Consider the following 24,321-nt stretch of genomic DNA (forward strand, 5'->3'; position numbering starts at 1 on the left):
AACATGGCTTCTAGGGTCAAGGTTGTGGAGTGCCATCCTCAACCTACTTCAGTCTGGGATCTGCCCCCAAAGTGCCCCAGGTCTACAAATTATTTTCTTGCTTTTATCAGTAGCCTTTACTATATTATTTTTTTTTTTTAAGTGTTAGTGGTCACAAGACATCAAATGGAAAGAAACTCTCTATCCTTGAAAATGAAATTATACATACGCTAGCAGAAATCAGGTTGGCGCCTTCTCCTATACTCGTTTCGATATATGTTCTTTCTTCTGTCGTAATGGTTGGATGCACAGCAGGGCTCTCATAGGCCTGTAACAGCCAGAAGATATACCACAGAATCCCAAAGATTCCTGTTACAATGAAAAATATGTCTCATTTGGCTACTTCTTTGAAATGATTTAGGGAGGAATTTGTCAATGTGTGCTATTGTTAACATGGGTTATTTTAGTACAAGCCATGCTATTTAAGCACAGGGTCCCATTTTATCCAATAAGACCTTGTGTTAAAACAGCACAACTGGTGATAAAATAATCCGTGTTATCAGTAGCACACATTGATGAATCCCCCCCCCCCCACCTTAGTTTCCTAATGCTTTTTCAATATGTTGCTTAAATGGCAAAGGTTAAAAATAGAAGTGGGGTGGGACAATGGACCTTCCATCTAAAAAAGCCAATGATTGAAACCAAAGCCAGAGGATACTGTTAAAACTGCTTATTAATGTCCAAATTGAACAGTCCAAACCCAACACAGTACTATGTTTCGACATGGAGAACACAGTACTACAAATAAAAAAAAAATTAAAAAATCAACAATAAAAACAAAATCAAGTTACAAATTAAAAAAAATACAATGTCTAAAAAAATGTTAAAACATAGAAAGAGCATTAAATGACAATCAGAAAAACATCAGACAAGCATCAAAGGAACATCAGAAATACTTTGCTTAAATGGCAAACACGCTAACATCATTCATTAACATACAATAACAATACTCAGACATATACACACACCTCTCTAAGCCGCAGGACAAGCAAAAATTGTTCTTCACTACATTGTTAAAATCCAATCTCTGAGTCTGAATTTCAGGATTTGTTTCTGAGAAGACAGCACAGTTTAATGTTTGTGAAAACTGCTCTGCGTTAGACCTTCTGCCCATCATAAATTTAATTAATCAGGACGCCAACATACTGATCCATATCACAAGCAGGCAGTATTGAGTTGATATATGCTGATCGCTGTGCTTCTTTCGTTTTGATTTCATAAGTGATTTCATTAATACTTTATTTGTACAATGCTCTGATTGCTTTGGCATGAAGTGCATAATACATTTTTGAAGTAAAATGAAGATAAATAAACAAGGCATGAATTAATGAAGCATAGATGGTGATGCTAAACAGATGAGGCTGCAACCATAGTAATACTTTTAGCGAATCAGCTCCATAAGAAAATGATAAACTTATTCAATTCTTTTTTTTATAAAACCTTCTTTAAAAAAATATGATGGTTTAGTTCTGCAGAAAAGTACTCCTTACCCAGCAAGATGACTATTGCACAACCTAATTCAATCTTCAAATGTGTGCACACACATATGAACATAAACATAAACACACACATACAGACCAAAAATCAGGAGGGATGGAGGACAAAAATCACAAATTATAGCAAACTCTCCACTAATAAACTAGTCAGATGCCAAACGTTTGTTATCATGAAAGAAAAAAACCTCAGATTATGATAGGTCATTGAACCGACCCTACCTCCCATGCATCATCGGCATAAAAAACTTTCGTGATTTGAACAAAGGAACAAAGCTGGCACACAATCTTTTTATGTTGAGAAAATGCCACCAGTTAGTAGAATAGTAGATCACTGAATCGGTGGTATTTGAAAGTTCGTGGACCCTGAAGAAGTGGTGTTTGTCCATGAAAACAATCGTTGGCCTATTCTATCTGAACTTTTTTTGGTGCATGTTAGCATGGGGCTGGATGATGTACATCCGAGGGTGCTGAAGGAACTTAGGGGAAGTTCTGGTGGCTCCGCTGACTGACCTTTTCAATGCTTCTCTAAAGTCAGGTGTGGTACCAGAGGACTGGAGAAGGGCAAATGTGGTCCCTCTACACAAAAGTGGAAGTAAGGAAGAAGTAGGGAATTACAGGCCGGTAAATCTGACTTCTGTAGTGAGCAAATTAATGGAAACACTTTTAAAACAGAGTATGGTATGGTTTCTGAAATCCTGTTGATTACAGGACCAGAGGCAACATAGATTCACTAAAGGTGACAAATCTGATCAATTTCTTTGACTGGGTGACCAGAGAATTGGATAGTGGGAGTGTGCTAGATTTGATGTGTTTAGATTTTAGCAAAACCTTTGACAGTGTTCCACATAGGCATTTAATAAATAAACCACGTGCCTTCAGGATGGGCCCGAAAGTGACAGGCTGGGTCAAGAACTGGTTGAATGGAAGAAGACAGAGGGTGGTGGTCAATGGAGATTGCTCTGAGGAAAGGGAGGTTACCAGTGGTGTGCCTCAAGGTTCTGTTCTTGGGCCTGTACTTTTTAACATTTTTATAAACGATATTGCTGAAGGGCTGTCAGGTAAGATTTGCCTCTTTGTGGACGATACCAAAATCTGCACTAGAGTAGACACCCCAGATGGTGTGAATAACACGAAGAAAGACCTAGTGAAGCTTGAAGAATGGTCTGAAATTTGACAGCTAAAATTTAATGCAAAAAAAATGCAAGGTCATGTATTTGGGCTGCAATAATCCAAAGGAACAGTACAGTTAATGGATGAGGAACTTATGTGCACAACAGAAGAGCGGGACTTGGGTGTGATTGGCCAAACAGGTTGAAAAGGTGACAGTGAAAGCTAGAAGGATGTTAGGGTGCATAGGAAGAGGTATGGCCAATAGGAAAAAGGAGGTATTGATGCTCCTATATAAGTCTCTGGTGAGACCTCATTTAGAATAATGTGTACAATTCTGGAGACCGCAACATCAAAAAGATATAAAAAGGATGCAGTCGGTCCAGAAGAAGCCTACTAAAATGGTGCATGGTCTTCGTCATAAGGCATATGGGGACAGACTTAAAGATCTCAATTTGTATACTTTGGAGGAAATGCGGGAAAGGGGAGATATGATACAGTTGTTTAAATACCTACGTGGCGTAAATGCGCATGCGTCGAGTCTCATTGGAAAGGAAGCTCAGGAATGGGAGGGCACAGGATGAAGTTAAGAGGTGAAAGGCTCAGGAGTAATCTAAAGAAATACTTTTTTACAGAAAGGGTAGTAGATGTATGAATAGTCTCCCAGTAGAGTGGTAGAGACAGACTATGTCTGAATTCAAGATAACCTGGGATAGGCACGTGGGATCCCTTAGAGAAAGGAAGAGATAATGTTTACTGCGGATGGACAGACTTGATGGGCCATTTAGCCTTTCTATATAAAATTATGGACATTTGGATTAAAACCAAGTAGATATCCACAGTAATACATTAGTTTCCTGCTACAATGCGTATCTACTTGGTTTTAATCCAAATGTCCACGATTTTATATAGCGCAGCACAGGATATACGGAGTCCTGATAAAAGTATAGGCTGCCGAAATATGGTCTGTATTGGGTCCTTAGTACATACACTCATCTGGATTTTAAGAACATAAGAAGTTGCCTCCGCTGAGGCAGACCAGAGGTCCATCTTGCCCAGCGGTCCACTCCCGCGGCGGCCCATCAGGCCTAATTGCTTGAACAGTGTCCCTGACTAATTTTGTAACTGCCTCTAATCCTCTAATCTTATCCCTATAACCTACCTTCATTTTTTATATAGAGTCTTCATTTTGGACTCTTGGGCTCATCCTGGTTATTTGTGCCTATTCCACCCCATGCATTTTCGTTTTAGTATTTCAGAGAGTACATATTAGCAGGTGAAGGATATGGAGAGTAATAGTGTTTTTAGGGCCTGATTCTATAAATGATGTCTAGGCTAGGCACCGCTAAGCCCCCTAATCACGGACTCCTAGTGATGCCTCACTAAAATCCATGCGCAACCAAATTGTTTTTTAATTGGTCAAATGTCGTGGTAATTGACCACACCATTAAAAAACCAAACTTTGTGTTATTGTTTATTAAGATTGCACATGGTTATCTGTGCAGAGCCTGGCGATGCCTAAGTCGAGTTGCCCTTTGATGCCCAACGATGTCTACTTGAAAAGTAGGCATGGAGAATTGGTAAACTTAGATGCACATACAGGGCAGGATTAATTTGTCGAGGGCCCCTAGGCACAAAAGTACACTGGGCCCCCCCCTGCCCCGCCCCACCCCACCATGCGCCCAGGCGGAAACAGGAAGCTGCGTCAGACGGAAGCTTTGGGCAAGCAGCACCACTTGCAAAATTACAGTTCCTGTTGCCTTTCTTACCCACGTTGCTTGCTTGTCTTACTTTCCTTCGATGGGGGGGGAGGCATGTTGCCGATCAGTGCTGGAGGGGGGCCCGTCGCCATTTGGAAAAAACAATGTTGATGTCCTCCTTCATCGGGCCCCCCTGACCATTTCGGGCCCTAGGCACGTGCCTACTGGGCCTATTGGGTTAATCCTGCCCTGTGCACATATAACTCCCATACTGAAAAGTTTGCACTGGCTACCAAGAACCTATTCGCCTATCCCCCACTCTAGGGAACTCAGCGAAAGAAGATGTATGACGGCCTCCTAGCAACGCAGGCAGCGAAACTGGACCCCTTTATCTCCAATCTGCTGTCAACAACTATCGACTTTAAATCATTCCGAAAGGAAATCAAAACCCTACTGTTCAAAAAAACTATACAACCCCCCAACCGAACCTAACAAGCAACCAAGCCTAAACCTTCTCCTAAATTTGTAAATTCCGGCACCTATTATGCAAGCTTCATCCAATTATAACTTCCTAGAAAACCCCAGCTATCCCCTCTATTCTACGCCTGATCTGCATACATCCCTTGAATTGTAACTTCCTGGATATGTCCGCTTAGAAGTGCAAGGTAAAGGCGGAATATAAGTCTGTAATGTAATGTATATCAAGCTGTACCATTTTTTGGTTTCAGTTTCTCTGGGATGTTTATAAGCTTCCCAGAGCATTGTGTTCTGAGGGGAAAATGAAACTAGACAGTGTGAGATATGTGGCAACTCAGCGTCAAATGTTTTCCAGCGCTGGAATGTCATATTGGAACAAGCTTACTGGGCAATAAGATTATGTGCAGATCATTATCGTCAGCGTATGAAAAAGGTATGGAAAATTTTTCATACGCTGACAGGTTAAAAATGCTGGGGCTGTTCTCCCTGGAGAAGAGGAGACTTAGAGGGGACTTGATAGAAACCTTCAAAATCCTAAAGGGCATAGAGAAAGTGAATAAGGACAGATTCTTCAAACTGTGGGGAGCCACAAGCACTAGGGGTCACTCGGAGAAATTGAAAGGGGACAGGTTTAGAACAAATGCTAGGAAGTTCTTTTTTACCCAGAGGGTGGTGGACACATGGAACGCGCTTCCGGAGAATGTGATAGGCCAGAACTCTGTACAGGGGTTCAAGGAGGGTTTAGATAGGTTCCTGGAGGATAAGGAGATAGAGGGGTACAGATATAACTTGAGGTAGGTTATAGAAATAGGCAGAAACCACTTCACAGGTCGCAGACCTGATGGGCCGCCGCGGGAGCGGACCGCTGGGCGAGATGGACCTCGGTCTGACCCAGTGGAGGCAACTTCTTATGTTCTTATGTTCTTATGTTCTTATTAAGAAGGGTATCACGACCAGGACGAAGGAAGTCATCCTGCCACTATATCGTGCAATGGTGCGCCCGCATCTGGAATACTGTGTCCAGTACTGGTCGCCGTACCTCAAGAAGGACATGGCAGTACTTGAGGGAGTCCAGAAAAGAGCAACTAAGCTGATAAAGGGTATGGAAAATCTCTCATATACTGACAGACTAAAAAAGTTGGGGCTGTTCTCCCTGGAGAAGCGGAGACTTAGAGGAGACATGATAGAAACCTTCAAGATCCTGAAGGGCATAGAAAAAGTAGACAGGGACAGATTCTTCAAACTGTGGGGAGCCACAAGCACTAGGGGACACTCGAAGAAATTGAAAGGGGACAGGTTTAGAACAAATGCTAGGAGGTTCTTTTTTACCCGGAGGGTGGTGGACACATGGAACGCGCTTCCGGAGGATGTGATAGGCCAGACCTCTGTACAGGGGTTCAAGGAAGGTTTGGATAGGTTCCTGGAGGATAAGGGGATAGAGGGGTACAGATAGAACTTGAGGTAGGTTATAGAAGTAGGCAGAAACCACTTCACAGGTCGCGGACCTGATGGGCCACCGCGGGAGTGGACCGCTGGGCAGGATGGACCTCTGGTCTGACCCAGTGGAGGCAACTTCTTATGTTCTATGTTCTTAAGAAGATGTTGAAAACCAAGCTGTTTGTAGACGCATTCTTTTGATTTGTCTTTCCTAACATTGTATGGGTACTTTGATAACACCGTATCAAATATGTTATTGAAGAATTTATAGGTCCTATTTCTTAAGTGTTTTGACATTATATTGGAAAGTGATTTGTATTGTTTTAGAAACATAGTGGCAGGAAAGGGCTATAGCCCACCAAGTCTGCCCATTCCAAGGATTCGCTACCGAATTTACTCCCTTAAAGCTCCCACGTGAGCATCCCATCTACTCTTAAAATCCGTCACGCTGCTGGCCTCAACCACCTGCAGTGGGAGTCTGTTCCACTAATCCACCACTCTTTCGGTGAAGAAGTACTTTCTGGATCTTCAGCGGATGCCCTCTGGTGGTCGAGGGTCCCTTTGTTCTATGTATGTTCATTGGGGAAACTGCTGTGACTGCAGGGGGTATATAAAGTTTTTAATAAATAAAATAAATACTTGAGATAGGCACCAGTAAAATAGGCCAAGTAAAACCAGTGCCTACCTCTCGGACCCCGAGCAATGCCTAAGGACACCTAAGCGCCACTAAGCATGATTCTATAAAGAACACCTAGCGGTTGATTGACAACTGCGCGGACCAGTGCCTATGACTTAGGTGCCATTTACAGAATCAGGCCCTTAGAGTGCAATGTTTCCAAAACCCGCCCCTGGGGACACTTAGCTGGTTAGGTTTCCAAGGAATGCCACCATGAATAGGCATGGTTTCAGTTTGTACACACATCTGTCTCTTGCATATTCTTTGTGGAAATCCTGAAAACTTGGGTGGTTAGGGCGGGACTGGGGGGAATACTGCTCTAGCAAATTGTTTTGCAAATTCCAAAATAGAGAAAGAACTGGGTTGTCACCACTGCCATTTAGAACTGGGAAAGTTATAGCATGAAGTCATAAGACTGATCTGTCAGCTGCAGAAGATTTGGGCTCATGTCCCAGAATTTTTCCTGATTTGTGGGCTCAGTACTGCTACTACTACTTATCACTTATAGAGCACTGACAGGCGTACACAGTGCTGTACATTTTGACAAGTTTCAAGTTTATTGACTTTTAATATACCGACCATCAACAAGTATCTGGCCAGTTTCCAATAAAATATTTAAAAAGAGGTAAAGATAATAAATATTTAAAAAAAGATAATAAAAGTGTACATTAAGGACATTAACTGGACGGACTTGAAAGTGAGGTTAAGAGGGAAAGGAGTGGAAAAGTTACATAATTAGAAGAAGAAGGAAAAGAGGGAATAGGGTAAAACATATGGGGTGGGGTCGCTTTATAAAAGCAGTTGGTTGAGTAAAAAAGATATGCTCTAAGCACAGGTAAAAAGCGTCACGAAATAAAAAAAGTCTTCAGGCTTATCTTGAATTGATCAAGTTGTTGTTGGAGTCGGAGTTGATGTGGCAGAGCATTCCACAATGTTGGGGCGACTAGTGCGAAATTTATTTTCCTGGTGTAAAAGAAATCTTATATGGAAGGAATTACCAAGAGCTTCTGATCTGCTGACCTCAGTGTACGTGTTGGGCATTGAGGGATGAGAAGCTTATCAAGATCTGAGGGCTGGTGAGAGAGTTTTATTTTAAAGGTCAGCAGGATGGTTTTATAGATGATACGATGTGTGATAGGGAGCCAATGTGCTTCTTTCAAAAGTGGGGTGACAGGATCATATTTGCCTATTTTGTAGATGAGTTTTATTGCCGTATTTTGGATTAATTGTAAGCGTCGGATTTCTTTTTGGGGGAGTCCGTTGTAAAGAGAGTTACAGTAATCAAGGTGGGAAATAACTAAGGAATGAACCAGAATTTTAATTGCATCTGTGTCTAGAATCGAAGTTAGGGAGCGAATGAGGAGAAGTTTAAAGAAGCAAATTTTTACTACCGAGCTGATGTGATCATGGAAAGTAAGATCCTTATCGATGATAACTCCCAGTATTTTTATTTTTGTTTCCATTTTTATAGGAATGGATTTAATAAAAAATCTTTCCTGATAAAGTCTCGCTGTTTTTAATAGGAAGTAGAAGGCCGCAGGATTTGTCGATGTTGAGGGAGAGTTTATTTGTGTAAAGCCAGTCATTTATTGCGTCCAATTTATTGTTGATATCTTTTATTTCTGAGATGTTTGAGGTATTGACATTTATAGACAGTCCCTGCTCGGTAGAGCTTACACTCTAACTTGGACAGACATGACATATAGGGTTGGGGATGCAGAAACCAAGGTGAGAGGAGTTAGGAGTCGAAAGCACTCGCGAAGAGATGGGCTTTTAACTGGCCATAGGGAAAGAGTGGAACTGTTTTACAATGGAAGTCACCAAATAATACAGTTCAGTAAAGAAACTCACCGTAAATGTAAAAGACTGAAGGCCATCCTATATACTGTACCAACACCCCTGCAAGTGGCATGGCGATCACTGCCCCAGCATAAGAACCTAAAGACAAAAACAAGACAGAATGAACAGCAGAGCAGTATATTAAATAAACCGCTTTTAAGAAGCGATCCCCTTTCCTGATGTTTTATTCTGCCCCCCCTCTTCTCCTTAATTAATTTGTTTTAATGACGTAATTATTAACTTTTCCTCCCTCCTTACTTTCAAAGTCATGTTCGTAATCGTAATTTCTCTATTTAATGTTCACATTTTCTCCTCCTACCCCCCTTCTAAAATTTATTTTAACATTTTTAAGCTTTGTAAACCGGCCAGGTGCACATTGATGGTCGGTATATTAAAATTTAAACAAACTTGAAACTTGAAGGATAGTCATTCCGACATCTCATAAAATAACAATCCATTTATTGAACACTTTATATCCTCCTAGTCCAAAAAGTGCAACCTAACTGAAAAGGTACAGAGAAGGGCGACAAAAATGATCAAAGTAATGGCACGACTTCCCTGTGAGGAAAGGCTCTTCGGCTTGGAGAAGAGATGGCTCAGGGGAGACTTGATAGAATTCTATAAAATACGGAGTGGAGTGGAAAGGGTAAATGTGAGTCTCTTTCCAGAAATACTAGGACTAGCAGGCATGTGATGAAGCTACTTCGTATGATTGATTGATTTTATAATGTATATCTCGCCTAAAACCTAGGCGAGTTCCAACATAACATGCCAATCTCCATTTACATGACAAATCCTCCATACTCTCTGTGAACATAAATCTGACCCTTATAATTTTACAAAAAATACTTAACTGACAAAAGCCTGAACAAATAACTGGGCTTTAAGTAATGTTTGAAAATGATCTAAATTGCAAGCACCTGGCATCGCATTCCTTAATTTTGCAGCAGTCACTTAAAAAGCTGACTGACGTGTTCAGATAGGGGCTTATTCTATAAAGGGTGCCTAACTTATCCCCTCCTTTATTAACACCTAGCGTGGGTTTTAGCGCCGGCAACTGCTCCGACGCTCATATAATTTCTATGAGTGTCGGAGCAGTTATTGCCACTGCTAGCGCTAAAACCCGCGCTATGTATTAGTAAAGGAGGTTAATTGGCAAAATACCTAATAGCCTCAATAATTGGCAAAAAAAATTGGGCGATATGCACCAGATAGATGCCTAGCGGTGCCCAATGTCTAAGTAGGAGTTTCTATGAATAGAGCGTGACTTAGGCGCCATAAGCGTGATACTCCTAAAACTTAGGTACCTGAAATGTAGGCCTTTAAAACCTGGCCTACATTCTAGGCACCTATCCGCAATTCCGTAAATGGCGCCTAAGCTGTTTCAGTTTGTACTGGAGAAAATATTTGTTGCTGGAGAATGTATGAAATCGGTTAGCTTAGCAGGGTTTAAAAAAGGTTTGGATCATTTCCTAAAACAAAAGTCCATAAAACATTATTGAAATGTCTTGAGGAAATCCATTGCTTATTCCTATGTTAAGCAGCATATAATCTGTTTTACTCCCCAGGATTTTGCCAGGTACTTGTGACCAGGATTGGCCAACGTTGTGAAACATGATACTGGACTTGACGAACCATTGGTCTGTCTCAGTATGGCAGTTCTTATGTTCTTAGGAATTCATTGTTGGGATATTTACAGTTTCTTCACTTGGCACAAAATACTAACTTTCACAGATAAGTTTATTGGTGCTTGGACAATGAAGAATTTACATTGTATTTGAAGATATTCTATATAGGATGGTGAAGCAAACAATGTTACTTTTTTTTTTTTCCTTTCTGTTAAAGGGAATTTGTTTCAATTTTTGACCTCTAAATGTAATATTTTTTTTTAGACTGATGATAAGAAAATGCTAATCTTTGCAAATGTCTTGATTGGTAATTTTAAATGAGGTCTTTTTTCTCTGCATTTTTTTCTGATTTTGTTTTAGCTTATTGGGGGATTAAGTGACTTGCCCAGGGTCACAAGGAGCAGCATGGGATTTGAACCCGCAACCTCAGGGTGCTGAGGCTGTAGCTCTAAGCACTGTGCCACACACAGCATGGCATTCCTACATGGACAAATCTATTCTATGACGGTATCTGGGATTCTATTATAGAATATTATTGTAACCCATATCCAGCTCCTCAAAAATACTGCTATCAAGATAACAGGTTCCTGATGATTTCATAACATAACTCCCCCTCCTGAAGCGAATGCACTGGCTACCTATCACCCATAGAATAGCATATCAAATCGTACTACTTGTATTTAAAATGCAAGACACTGGTTATCCTCTCTTTGTAGCACAACACCTAATCCCTTATCAACCACTCCATTCATGGTGGGTCCTACATCAAGACAGATTTCATACGACTATACTCGAAATTCAATCTTTTCTGTTATCTGTACCACTTTATGGAATCTTTGTCATCCCACCTATGCCTATAGACCTCCCTGCAAAGATTTAAAACCAATCAAAACTTTTCTTTTGAAGGATGCCTTCTTTAATATTTGTGTACACTTCTTTCCTCCGTACTTAGTTTCAAGTTTATTAAAAATTTGTTTGATCGCTTTTCATAAAATTCTAAGTGATTTGGGAGAAACAAAATAATCATTAAAATCATAACAAAGGACATAAAACACAAATCACGTACTGGAACATGAGGAAAAAAGGGAGAACTACAATTTAAAAAGGAAAGGAAACAAATAAGGATAACATGAATGGAGGGGAACATGTAGGAAAGGAGAGGAAGGACTAATGAGTCAGAGTTGTGAGCAAGGGGTCGAATTTTAGGAATTGAAGGTGTCTTTATAAAGAAAACACTTTAGAGATCTCTTGAATTTATCTGTGTTGTTTTCCTCTCTTAAGAAGGCGGGAAGTGAGTTCCATATGGTGGGGACTGTACCTGTGAATGATGTATTACGACGTGTATTAATTACTTTCAATGATGGAACTGTCAGTAGGTTTTGTGATGTGGAGCGTAGCGTACGGGATGGATTATGTGGAATGAGGAGTTTGTCAATGAAACTGGGAGTGTTTGTCATTTGGTCTTTAAATGTTAAGAGCGCTATTTTATAAGTGATCCTGTTTGAGATTTGCACCCAGTGTGCTTTTTTGCAAAAGAGGGGTGACATAGTCAAATTTCTGGGAATTGGTGATTATCTTTCTCCCACTGGTGATTATCTTCCTCCCATTTGGTGATTATCTTTCTCCCATTTGGTGATTATCTTTCTCCCATTTGGTGATTATCTTCCTTCCGTTGGTGATTATCTTCCTTCCATTGGTGATTATCTTCCTCCCATTTGGTGATTATCTTCCTCCCATTGGCGATTATCTTCCTCCCGTTTGGTGATTATCTTTCTCCCATTTGGTGATTATCTTCCTCCCCTTGGCGATTATCTTCCTCCCATTGGTGATTATCTTCCTCCCATTGGTGATTATCTTTCTCCCATTGGTGATTATCTTCCTTCCATGTGGAAACCTGGTTTATTTATTTTATTATACCACCCTTCCTTATACAATAACAGAGCGGTTTACAAAATTTATAAAACATACAATAAAATTATTTCTCAAAAACAAAACAAAAGAAAAAAAAGATTAAATAAAAATTAAATTAAGACAAAATTTTTTTTAAAAAGTTTTAAAAATTGAAGGCAGCAATGCTAGTAAATCCGAACCATATCAGAGCCATCCAACTGAATTGAAAAATCCTGTTCAAAGAGATGCGTTTTTAGTAAAGTTCTGAATCTTGAGTATGTAAGGTCAAGACACACAGAAGATGGAAGAGAATTCCAAAGAGAAGGTGAAAGACTGTAAAAATGCTCTCTCTGTGCAAAGTGAATTAAACGTGGAGAAGGGAGATGAAAACGTTGGTCATTCAAAGCGTGTAAAGCTCTTGTTGAACAATAAAGATGAATTGATTTTAAAGTCAAAATAAAAATTTTAAATTTTATACGAAACTGAATTGGAAGCCAATGAAAATGAAGATATAAAGGAGTAAGATGATCGCAATGCGATGCATTAGAACAGGGATGTCAAACTCGGTCCTCGAGGGCCGCAATCCAGTCGGGTTTTCAGGATTTCCCCAATGAATGTGCATGGGATCTATTTGCATGCACTGCTTTCATTGTATGCTAATAGATCTCATGCATATTCATTGGGGAAATCCTGAAAACAAGGCTGGATTGCGGCCCTCAAGGACTGACTTTGACACCTGTGCATTAGAAAGTAAGGGGCTCATAATCAAAAAAAAGATCTAAAAAGTGGCCTAAATGAGTACTTGGACGATCAAAAAGCCTGATCGTCCAAATACCCATAACCAAAGCTGGTTTTAGACGTATCTAAAACCAGCTTAGGCCTTTCCCCTGCCTCTAAACGCATAGAGTGAAAAGAGGCGTTTTTAGAGGAGGGGAAAGGGCGGGAGGTGGGCCGACCTAGAAGTCCAGCAGGTATAACCAAAACTTTAGGCAGGTTGCCTAGTCGGCACTTATACATTTTGACTTAGACCAAGTCAAAACAGGTATAAGTGCCGAAACCTTCAAAATACTATTGCAATAGTCCAGTTTTTTAAAAGATCAAACAATAAACAATTATCTTTTGTGCTTCTTTTTCTAAAAATGGATGAATTGAACGAAATTGTCTTAAGGAGTAAAAACAAGATTTAACCACTGCTGATATTTGATATACAAAGGAAAGCTGATGATCAAGGATAACACCTAAATATCTAAATTGAGTTACCATGAAAAGTGGATTAGACAAAAGAACAGGGGATATAGTTGGAATACTATTCTTACCTGTGATCCGACAGCCAAGAGATTTAGAAGAATTAACTTGTAATTTATTATCAGCCAACCATTCTGATATTAAATGTAAAATCAAATTAGTTGCACTTTATACCCTCCCAATCCTATCAAATACTGCCTTTTGAATTTCCTCCCCACCATTGCTCCTCTTTTTAGAGGACTGTCTGGATGCCTGGACAGACTTTTCAAAGCCCAGCGGTTTGTCCGGGTTTTGGAAAGCTGATGTTACACACGTCCGCACATGCTCGGAGGCCCTCAGGCGCAGCCTGGAGGTCAGGAATGAAAACACAAATCTTTAGTATGTATCATAGATTTGAATCCTATGCATATGAGAAGAGAGTTAAATTCCGAACCTGCATGAACTTGAAATACAACAAATCTCCATGGTCATTCTTAGATTCCTATGTACGCTCATCTTCTTAGACACTCCTGTTATCCTTTTCTTCTCCTCTCTTCTCTCTTTCATTTTTCTTTCCTTTTTCTTTCCTGCTCTCTCTCATCTTTATCTTATATATCCCTTACATACATTTTTAATAATTGGAGCCTTTGCTCCTATACAGTTAAACATAGATTTATATATTTTATATACAGAAAGCTTTATTTTGTTTCTATGTACTTTAAATGATTCTTGTATCCTTTAAAATACTTAATAAAAATTATTGAACTTAAAAAAAAGAAAACACAAATCTTTCTGGGGGGCGGGGCTGGGGCAGAACAGGGCGTGGCCGTGCATCTGGTAGTCCTAGAATCATGGTCATACTTCACAGGCTTTGCACCTATGATATGTTACTTTTTGCTTTAAACATGCAATAAATGCACAATTTACCAGACTTTAGTAAAATGATCCCTTAGTCTTGGGTACCAAAATTACTTGCCTTGCTACTGAATCTGATTTCTTTATTGTTAATTTTAAATCGTTTATATCCCGCATTCTAACAATACTAAATCGGTAGCAGTGGAACATCAGAAAACAAAATGCACATATGATTTGCTTTTGAATGACATTTTTATCTGTCCTCACCTTTCGTTCAATTTCCCTTTCAATCCTGTCAGCTGAAATAACATAAAGAAGGCCCCAAACTGTACAGAGATGATTGACACTGACTAACAAATCCCAGTCACTTCTAGCCTGACACTGGTGAGGAATATGGAAGAAATCCTGCAGGAAAACACCCCCTGCAAGCTCCAGGAAAAGAGTCGTTCGTGTTTACATTCAAGCTCAAAAGAGCAATGCAGAGGTCTTACTGGCCCTAAGCAATTCCTTTTTTTATGGGACACAGTTTAGGAGAAGGTCATCAAAGTAGGCTGCTGTTAAGATGAGGTTTTATTTACCACAACCCAACAAAAAAGAGGGACTCAATGGTGCCATGAAGAACGCAACACAAAAGGAAAGCACATGGGCCTCAGGAATTGGTGTGAAGAGCAATCTTTATTAGGGGACCCGACACAGGCTGTCTTTCTACCTCAGGGATCTATAAAGTCAACAATAAAACACGTGTAAACAATATAGACAATATGAAAAGCATAAATAATTAAATAAATGCATACATAGAAGGGCATTTTTTGACCTACTAGCAACACATGCAGCAAAATTGGACCCCTCCATCACCAACCTGCTGACAGCAACAACAGACCTCAAAGCTTTCCAAAAAAAAATCAAAACCCTACTATTCAAAAAATTCATCCAGAGGACCTAACCCCCCTCTTCCCCCTTGCTTTCCTCCCCTCTCCCTCTCCCTCCCTGTAATATTCCACTTCCACTCAACAATGTAACCAGCATCCACTCTGCAACCTTCTCGTATACTTCCAGTTCCCTCTGGCGTTACCCTTATTGTCCCACTTTGTAACCTCTCCTCAAAATTGAATTAGTCACCTACGCCTTTAATTATAATCTTCCTGGAAATGTCCAGTTATCTTTTTGATGTAATCCGCTTAGAACTGTAAGGTACAGGCGGAATAGAAGTCAGTAATGTAATGTTAAGTCCAACTTTGAATGTTTTGAGAAAAGTATGCAAAAACAGAGTGGAGAAAATGTCAATTTTCGAACCCGCAAGATGTCTATCTTTTTTTTTTAGGGGGGGAGGGAGGTGGAATGGCCCAACTAGATGCTTTTTTCCAGCTAGATGTCTAATTTTTTTAATGTATTTATTTTGCCATTATTTAAAATATATATATATAAATTTAAAATGTCCAAAACAAGCCATTTGCATGTAGGAGGGGGGGGGGGGTAAGCATTGTTAATGGAATGACCACATCAGACATGCCAGCAGAGAAGTGGAGCACCCAATAGGGCACTGCTGTGAACTTCACATTAAGAGTGTCAGGTACATATCTCATCATAACCCCCCTACATTATATGGTGAACCCTCCAACACTCCCCCAAAATCTACTGTACCCACCTGTCTACCACCCCAATAGCTCTTATGCTTGCAGGTGTCACCTATATGGAAGTACAGTGGATTTTAGTGGGCTCACACTTTCCACCACAAGTGTACTAGTTAGGGTATACTTCTCTACAGTCTATTGCACTGCCCACCAGGCTACTCCAGAGACCTGCTTGCAGCTCTGCTAGGACTGGCCACAGTATCTGCAGCATAGAGGCAGATATGTTCTGTTTCATGCAAATATTTAGGGGATGGGAGAGGGTCAGTGACCACTGGGGGAGTGTGAGGGGCATATTTTTATCCCTCCAGTGGTCATCTCTTCAGTTTTGGTACCGTTTGGGCCCTTATTCGTTTCAAAAACAGGTCTAACCCAAAACATCCAAACTGTGCTCTGTTACATTTTGTAAAATGTTTGATTATGGCTGTCCAAGTGATTATCCCGCCCTAATCCCCCTTAAGATTTAGACGCACTAGAGACAAAATGACCAGAAAGACATCTAGAAAATCAGTTTTGAAAATTCCTACTTGGACGTTTTGACTAGTAAGGCATCCAAATTCCAATTTATGCTGTCTTTTGGATGTCTATCTCTTTTGAAAATGAGACCCATAATACACAACGGAAGAGCTGATAAACCAGGAAATAGTATGCAACTGAGAAGAGATGTAAGGTCAGGAAAAAATATAATGCAGTTAAAATGATAACCACTGTCTGAAGAAGGATATTGAAGAAGGATGTTTTAGACCAGTGGTTCCCAACCCTGTCCTAGAGGACCACCAGCCAGTTGGATTTTTGGGATAACCCTAATGAATATACATGAGAGAGATTTGCATATAATGAAGGTGACAGGCATGCAAATCTGCCCCATGCATATTCATTAGGGCTATCCTGAAACCTGACTGGCTGGTGGTCCTCCAGGACAGAGTTGGGAACCACTGTTTTAGACAATCTGGAGAACACTTTTAGTGCTGGTGGCAAAAGGAAAAGGGGCTCATAATCAAAAGAGAAAACGTCCAAAAACCGGCCTAAGTCGGCACTTGGACGAACATTTCTCAAAAACGTCCAAGTGCCGATAATAAAACTGGGTTTTGGACATATTTCTAAACGACCTAGGCCTTCATAGTGCCACTCAATGTCCAAAGCTAAACGGGGCGTTTCGGGAGGCGTGTCGAGGGCGGGAGTTGGGCAGGACATGGGCCGGTTTAGACTTAGTCGTACAGTATGTATAACCGAAAGTTTAACAACAGAGCCTAGACGGAACTTGGACATTGTGACTTAGACCATGTAAAACATGGTCTAAGTCACAAAAACCCACCTAAACTCACCAGATAAGCACTTCAAACACATAACACAGACCCCCACACACTACCCCAGTGATCACCAATCCCCCCCCATAAAAATTATATTCACAACTTTAAATTTCAGCCTCCAGACCATCATCACCTGGCCGCCTGGCATAGGAAAGCCTAGTCGTCCAGCCCAGAGGCAGCTTAAGTCATCTTGGGGGTGGGTTAGGGACCCATAGAAAAGAGGACCCTTGCCCATAAGCCCCTGTAATCACTGCATTGATACTTAAACATGTGCACTGCCCTATACACCCCCAAAACCCTTTTTGACTGGCATATAAGTGGCTCCTGTAGCCATAAGGGCTATTGGGGTAGATAAGTGGGTCTAGGGGATTCTGGAGGTGGTTTGGGGGGAACACCCGTCACTTACAAGGGAGCTGTAGTGAGGAGAAGCCATGGCACCCTTTTTGTGAAGTTCACAGCAGTGCCCTGTAAGGTACCCCACTATTTAGGTGTCATTTCTGGGTATTCAGTCCATCACTTTGCAGACCCCTCCCATGTCCAACAGGGCTTGTTCTAGGCATTTTGGACTTGGACGAAAAGTTGGACAGAAATGTGGTATAAAGATGGACGATTTAGCGGCTTGGACGATCAGATCGGCAGGACGTATACTTAGACGATTTTCGAAACAAAAAAAATTTGGGACGTATTTTTCAAAAATGTGTCCTAAGCTCTTTTTTTACTTTGGACGACTTGCGAGATGGACATAAACGGACTTAGACGTCCCTTTCGATTATTCCCCTCCACGGTTTCTATTTTATAATGATGGTCACATGCTAATTTCCCCAATAGCACATGGCTATAAGTGAATGAGCCCTTAACTACACCCACTTAGTAAGCGGTGAGGCCTGGATTCTTTTATTATTTTAAAAAAAATATATTTTTATTGAGAATGGCAAATGGCCCAGACAAGAAATCAACAATCAGCAAAATGACAATCCAGGAAGAAGAAGAATAACAACAAAAGATCTAGTAATTACAAACCTCCCCAAAGAGAGACTAGGCCCGGAGTCTATAAGCAGTGCCATTGTTGGCAGCTGCTTTAAAAATGGCTGCCGAGCATACGTCCATCGCATGACGGTGCCATTTATAGAATCGCGACTTCGAAAAAAGGTAGGCAGGCCAAGTTTTTTAAGGCCTACACTCCCAATGCCTAACTTTTATGTGCATTGCACCTACAGAGGTGCTTTATTGATAGCTAATGCCACTTGTGGTGTTAGCCATACCTTCAGTGGCGTTAGACATCATAAAGTGCCTCTTTGGGCACAATGCAGGCGCCAGTTTTTAAGAAGCTGATAGGCTCTTACATTTTTCCTTTTTAATGGTTTAAAAAAAAATTTTTATAACGCCTACCAGTGCCTAACTTAGGTGCTGTTTATAGAATATGAGCCTAAGGGCTCACAAGCTTTTAGGTTACCATATTTTTTTTTTAAACCGGACATAAAACCCCCCACCCCATTCTGGCTTCAGCCGCACATGCTCAGAGGCCCTCCAGATGCAGATGGAGCTTGTAGAGGCTTTCCAAAACCTGGACAAATGCCGGCTTTTGGAAAGTCTGTCCGGGAGCCCGGACAGTCCTCTAAACAGAGGTCATGTCTGGTTTTCCCGGACGTCTGGTAACCCTACACATGCTAATCCTGCACTAATCACTTACTGGCAAATTCTATATAGTCTGCCGAAAGTTAGGCACCTACATTGGCATGTCTGGCCGATGCAGTGCCTAACTTAATTGACTTAATCATCGCCAATAGTTGGCACGTAACACCTCATAATTGGACTTAATTGAAAGTTAGGCGCCTAAGTCAGAAAACACAATTCTATAAAAAGTAAGTGCCTAGTCCAAAGCGCCTACATAAAAGTGGGTGTGGCTAGGGGGGCAGATCACGTGACTGTTTCGAGTTCGGTGCCTCTTTGTGAACATAGGCGAAGGTATTTAGGCAAAGGAAACCCTGGCATAAATAGGGCACGCCTAAAGTTAGGACGCTAGCAACAGCTAAGCCCGCTTAGGCGGTGCTAAGTGCGATCCTATAATGTGCGCCTAAATTTTTTAGAATTGCGCTTAGCGCCACACTAGTCGACACTGAATTTCAGGTGCACTTTATAGAATCGGGCCCTGAGCGCACAGCAATGCCCATGCGCTAACCGATTAGCATAGCTGTGCCCACTCTCTGCTCCAGCGCACATGCAGAAACTGCCATAGGATGCTTGAGCGGGCCCCTGGTATTGCATTAGAGCTTACCGTAGCTTAGTAAAAGAACCCCTTAGTTAATTGGTCACTCTAACAAAATCTGATACAGATTTGCGATGCCTGCAGCTAATGAATTTAGCATGAGATTTGTCACTCAATAAGCGGCATCAAGTTAAGAAACGTGTCAGTGTAAGAAAAGTAGCGGAGACTTAGGAGGATACCGAAAGCATTTGTGTGAGGCGCTCTGAGGACAGCAGCTGAAGCTGGAGGAAGGCAAATCAATTATATATGGTGCCATGGCAATCTTCCTTCCATTTCAGCTGCAAGGAGGGGGGGGGGAACAGGAGAAGCTTGGCATTGCTTTCAATTTGGTACAACTGCAGTACAGAGAATCAGCAAAAGTAATTTCAGAAATTAAAGTCTGTGGGCTAGCTTTGAGGAAGCCCCAGGTTTGATTTTCAGCCCCAGCTTTGCCCCCTGGTGAGGCTGGGGTTGTCCTAGGAAGGCCAGAAACTCAGACGTTGCTTAATGGCGACACTGACTAGAAGTATAGCAGGTTTTGGAGGGGGCCACTGTCTGTGGTTCCCTGCCAGGGACTGTGAGTGTGAGGGCAGGGTTAGGTGGAATGAGACCATTCAGTGTGGCCCTTTAAGAGCCTCCCTTTCATCGAGGGGCTGCTCAGCCCCACAAATTCATCGCGGGACTATTCAGCGCCACTGGATCGAGGTGGAGTAAGTGATTGGGGGGTTTGCATTGCTTGAAAGATCGGAGTAGCATGCTGGATCGGGGTGTGTGGGGATGGGCTGGCAGTGTACCCCCCCATGAGACATGCCTCATAAGCTAGGAACATAGGAAAAGAATGCAACCCTACAGGTAATCTCCCAACACTCTGTTGACACCTGCAGAATCATTCACAGATCACAAGGATCTCCCAGGAACATAAGAAATAGTTGTAGAAGCCAAATTTGATGGAATGCCCTGTGGGTCAACACCAACAGTTTAAACACTATTCTAAAATGAATTGATAACTATTCAAAAAGTATTCTTCAAATTGAGACTGAATTCTTTTTTTTTTTAATTCATTTGCTACAAATTTTATCATAAACTCAGGAATATCCAATTACAACTCTAAACATAAAGTTACAAAAAGGAAAATAAAATTAACAGTGATCTAGTCCGCATCATCCTTTAGCAAAGTAATTAACACAGGAAAAACATTTTAAACTTCTTTAACTTCTAAGCAGGCAGAAGTGGCATTTATACATCTGTACGTTTCTTCAATTATCCTCCCTAGTTGAAAATTAAATAAAAACTCCCTAGAAAAGGGGGAAAGAAAAAAAAATCTAGGATATTGCTGGAACCGGTTTATCTTTTAGAAGCCTTCTCACTGGACTGGGTCTAGGAAGACATATTTATCACTTGCATATGATATAAGGCATGGAAATTTTAAGAAAAGATCGCACCCACTGCTAAGGCCTAGGCCTAAGTGCTAGGAACTGCTTCCTCTTCATGTGAGTCTGCTTTAGAGACATCAGGAAGTATAAGAATTGGTTGGCCACACAACAGAGCCTGGGTTTTGTTTGGTTTTTTTAAAAACATAATTTCAAAACAACTTGTTTTTCTATCTCCATTTTGAAGACTACTAAAAGTGTAGAATGCTTTGTAATTGTGTCTTTAGATGATTCAAGAAACTGAGAAAGATCTAAACTCTGTTAGGAGATGACCCGGTCTATAAACTGAAGGCTAGACTAGAGTAGGCTCTTATAGACCAAGGGCTCCTTTTACGAAGCCGCATTAGGGCTTTAATGCGCGGAATAGCGCGCGCTGGACCTTAATGCTGGCATTAGTTCTAGAAGCGTAGCGTGTGGTAATTTCCTGCGTGCACTAAAAACGCTAGCGCACCTTAGTAAAAGAAGCCCCAAGTTTTTCTGGGGTTAATACGAATGCTCTCTCCTTCTTCTTTCATTCCCTTTACCTCTTGTTGCTTGCCTTTATGTCTTTTTCCACCACATATTCTAAACCTTTGTGTCCTATTTGTTTCCGTGTCCTGGTCTTACTACCCCGTCAGTTTTTACTTTCTAAATTTTATCCCTGTTTTTATTATTGTAAACTGCTTTGGTTTGACATTTTCTGTTAATAATTGCGTTATATCAAATAAAAATAAATGTAAAAAAAATAAAAACTGTACAGTCGTTCAGCGGCACTGATCCCGGCACTGATTTTTTTAGGCGCCTTGAATCTTGGTTAAAAATGTTGTTTGAATGGAGTTTTTAATGGAGACTGGATGAATGCCGGCGCTGGTTTGAAAATCCGGGTATTTACGTTATTTTTGCATACACTTATTTTATTTTTTTATTCAATTTTCTATACTGTTCTCCCAGGGGATCTCAGAACGGTTTACATGAATTTATTCAGGTACTCAAGCAGTTTTCCCTATCTGTCCTGGCAGGCTCACAATCTATCTAATGTACCTGGGGCAATGGGGGGGGGGGGAATAAGTGACTTGCCCAGGGTCACAAGGAACAGCATGGGTTTGAACCCACAACTTCAGGGTGCTGAGGCTGTAGCTTTAACCACTGCACCACTCTAGAAATCAAAATGTAGCAAAAGTGAGCCAAGTCTAGGACAATCAACCATTGTGACATCACTGATGAGGTTGGCTCTTAGGCATTGGTGGAAAGAGGCATTGTGATGTCACAATACCAGCTCTGGTTATTAGAGGCTGAAACTTTTCACGCTATGTTCTCCCAGGGGATCTCAGAACGGTTTACATGAATTTATTCAGTTACTCAAGCATTTTTCCCTATCTGTCCTGGCAGGCTCACAATCTGTCTAATGTACCTGGGGCAATGGGGGGATTAAGTGACTTACCCAGGGTCGCAGGGAGTAGCGTGGCTTTGAACCCACAACCCCAGGGTGCTGAGGCTGTAGCTTTTAACCACTGTGCCATACTTTTAAAGTTTTCTTATCTTAATGGCATTTTTGCCGACATGATTCTCACTTTCTCTGTTCAATTGATGGCATCACTTTTTTGCACTGGATTTGACTTTGGATATTTATTACACTTTTACAAAGCTGCAGTCGTGGCTGCCACGAAGCAAATGCTTGAATGCCCATTAAATCCCTATGAGTACTGGAGCGATTACCGTAGCTGCAGCCGCCGCAGCGGCTTTGTAAAAGGCGCCCGTATTCTTTTTGTCTCAGCCTTTTTTTTTTTTTTTTTTTTTTTAATTTCACACATACTTTGGATGTTATTTAAATCTATAGTTTCATTTTCCTTCAGTTAGGCTTACCATAGTTTACAAAGGAAAACCCCGGACACATAACCCTGCCATGTTCTGCCTCCAGCCCCGCCCAGTTCTGCCCCAGCCCCACCCCCAGCAAGCCTCCTCTCTTCTGCGACGCATCATGTCTGGAGGGCCTGTTTGTTATTTGTGTCATTCTTTAAGAGTCCTGATAGAGAGTGTTTTGTCCCTTCGGGCAGTCAATTTTTTTCATAGAAACACGGTGTCATATCAGGTCTTAGAAGTGTTTACTTTTGTGGATTCATAATAACTTTGGCACCTGGCTACTGACCTTGTTATAGCAAGCCTGTAGTCTAGCCTCACCACTTTCTGCATATCTCATTAACCAGATAAGAGATAGCTGGCCACACAAACCCAGATATTCAGTGCTGGTGCCTGAACTTGGCTCAGCACTGAATATTTGGGAATAACGCTGATGGAAGCCAAAAAAAAGAACAAAACGCTGACTGCTGCTAGCTGAATATTTACCCCAAAATTCACCAAGTATTGTCAGTTATTTTTAGCTTCAGTTGGAACGTTACAATCCTATATAATAAAACCTTACTCGCGCATGCGCTTTTAAAACGGCGTGATCCCTGCCACCGTGATTTCTGATCTGTGGCAGCATTCTACAGCACACGGCGTGGCTTCCTAACTCTTCAGGCGCAAGCGGTGGCTTGCCGCATGTGCCCTGACGTCCCAACTCAGAGCGGTGGCTTGCCGCACGCACCCTGGCTTTTAAAATCTTCAGGAGCGAGCGGCAGCTTGCCGCACGCGCCCCGACCTCAAAACGCCAAGCGGCGGCTTGCCGCACGCGCCCCAGCTGTCAAAGTGTTCATGCGCTGCTTTCAAATTGTTCATTTCTTCAGGCTGGCGCGCAGGAGGGTGTTGTGCGGTGCCGGTTTGTCTCCAGGAGATACGGTTTGTTAGCTGGCTCACTGGATCAGCAGGAGGGTGTCCTGCTCTGGTGGTTTGTGTCCAGCAGCTACAAGGTAAATTGCTAATTCTGCTACTGCTCAGGGAAGTGGAGGGGGGAGAGGGAAAGGGGATGCTTTGAGGAGAGGGGTGTGCTAGGGGCAGAATGGGCCATGAAGAGACAGAGAAATACAGGCAGGCAGGGGGCCAGGGAGAGAGACAGACAGAGAAAAAGGGGGCTAGGGAAAGAGACAGAAAGACAAACAGACAGCTAACATCCAAGGAGAGAGAGAGAAAAAAAAATGTCAGACAGACACCGGCCAAGGAGAGAGAGAGAGAGAAAGAAAAAAAAGACAGATACCGGCCAAGGAGAGACAAAGAAAAAATAAGACATTTATTCATTTTTTTTTAACATTGAATATTAAAGAAAAGATATATGACATGCTTTCTGCAAGGATACTTACCACAGAAAGATGTGGTCACTAGTCTGCTTCTTTCCAGTGGTGGGGCCCACTTGCTCCACATTCCGTGGCAGGCTGGATAGGTGACGCCCTGGGAAGTAAATTTAACATCATTACCTTGGTTTGGTACC

General features: G+C 41.5%; 1 protein-coding gene across 1 annotated transcript in view; it reads right to left on the reverse strand.

The window, feature by feature from the left end:
• The window catches only part of SLC17A8 (solute carrier family 17 member 8), a 62,792-nt gene that overhangs the window by 14,748 nt on the left and 23,723 nt on the right, over positions 1–24,321 (reverse strand). The window contains exons 5-7 of the mRNA XM_033953026.1: positions 24,194–24,281; positions 8,784–8,870; positions 209–348 (exon numbers count right to left, since the gene is read on the reverse strand). Coding sequence (XP_033808917.1) covers positions 209–348; positions 8,784–8,870; positions 24,194–24,281 — 315 coding nt within the window. The remainder of the gene's footprint in view (positions 1–208; positions 349–8,783; positions 8,871–24,193; positions 24,282–24,321) is intronic.

The sequence above is a fragment of the Geotrypetes seraphini genome, chromosome 7 (genome assembly GCF_902459505.1).
Source record: "Geotrypetes seraphini chromosome 7, aGeoSer1.1, whole genome shotgun sequence".
In the NCBI taxonomy this organism is placed as follows: domain Eukaryota; kingdom Metazoa; phylum Chordata; class Amphibia; order Gymnophiona; family Dermophiidae; genus Geotrypetes; species Geotrypetes seraphini.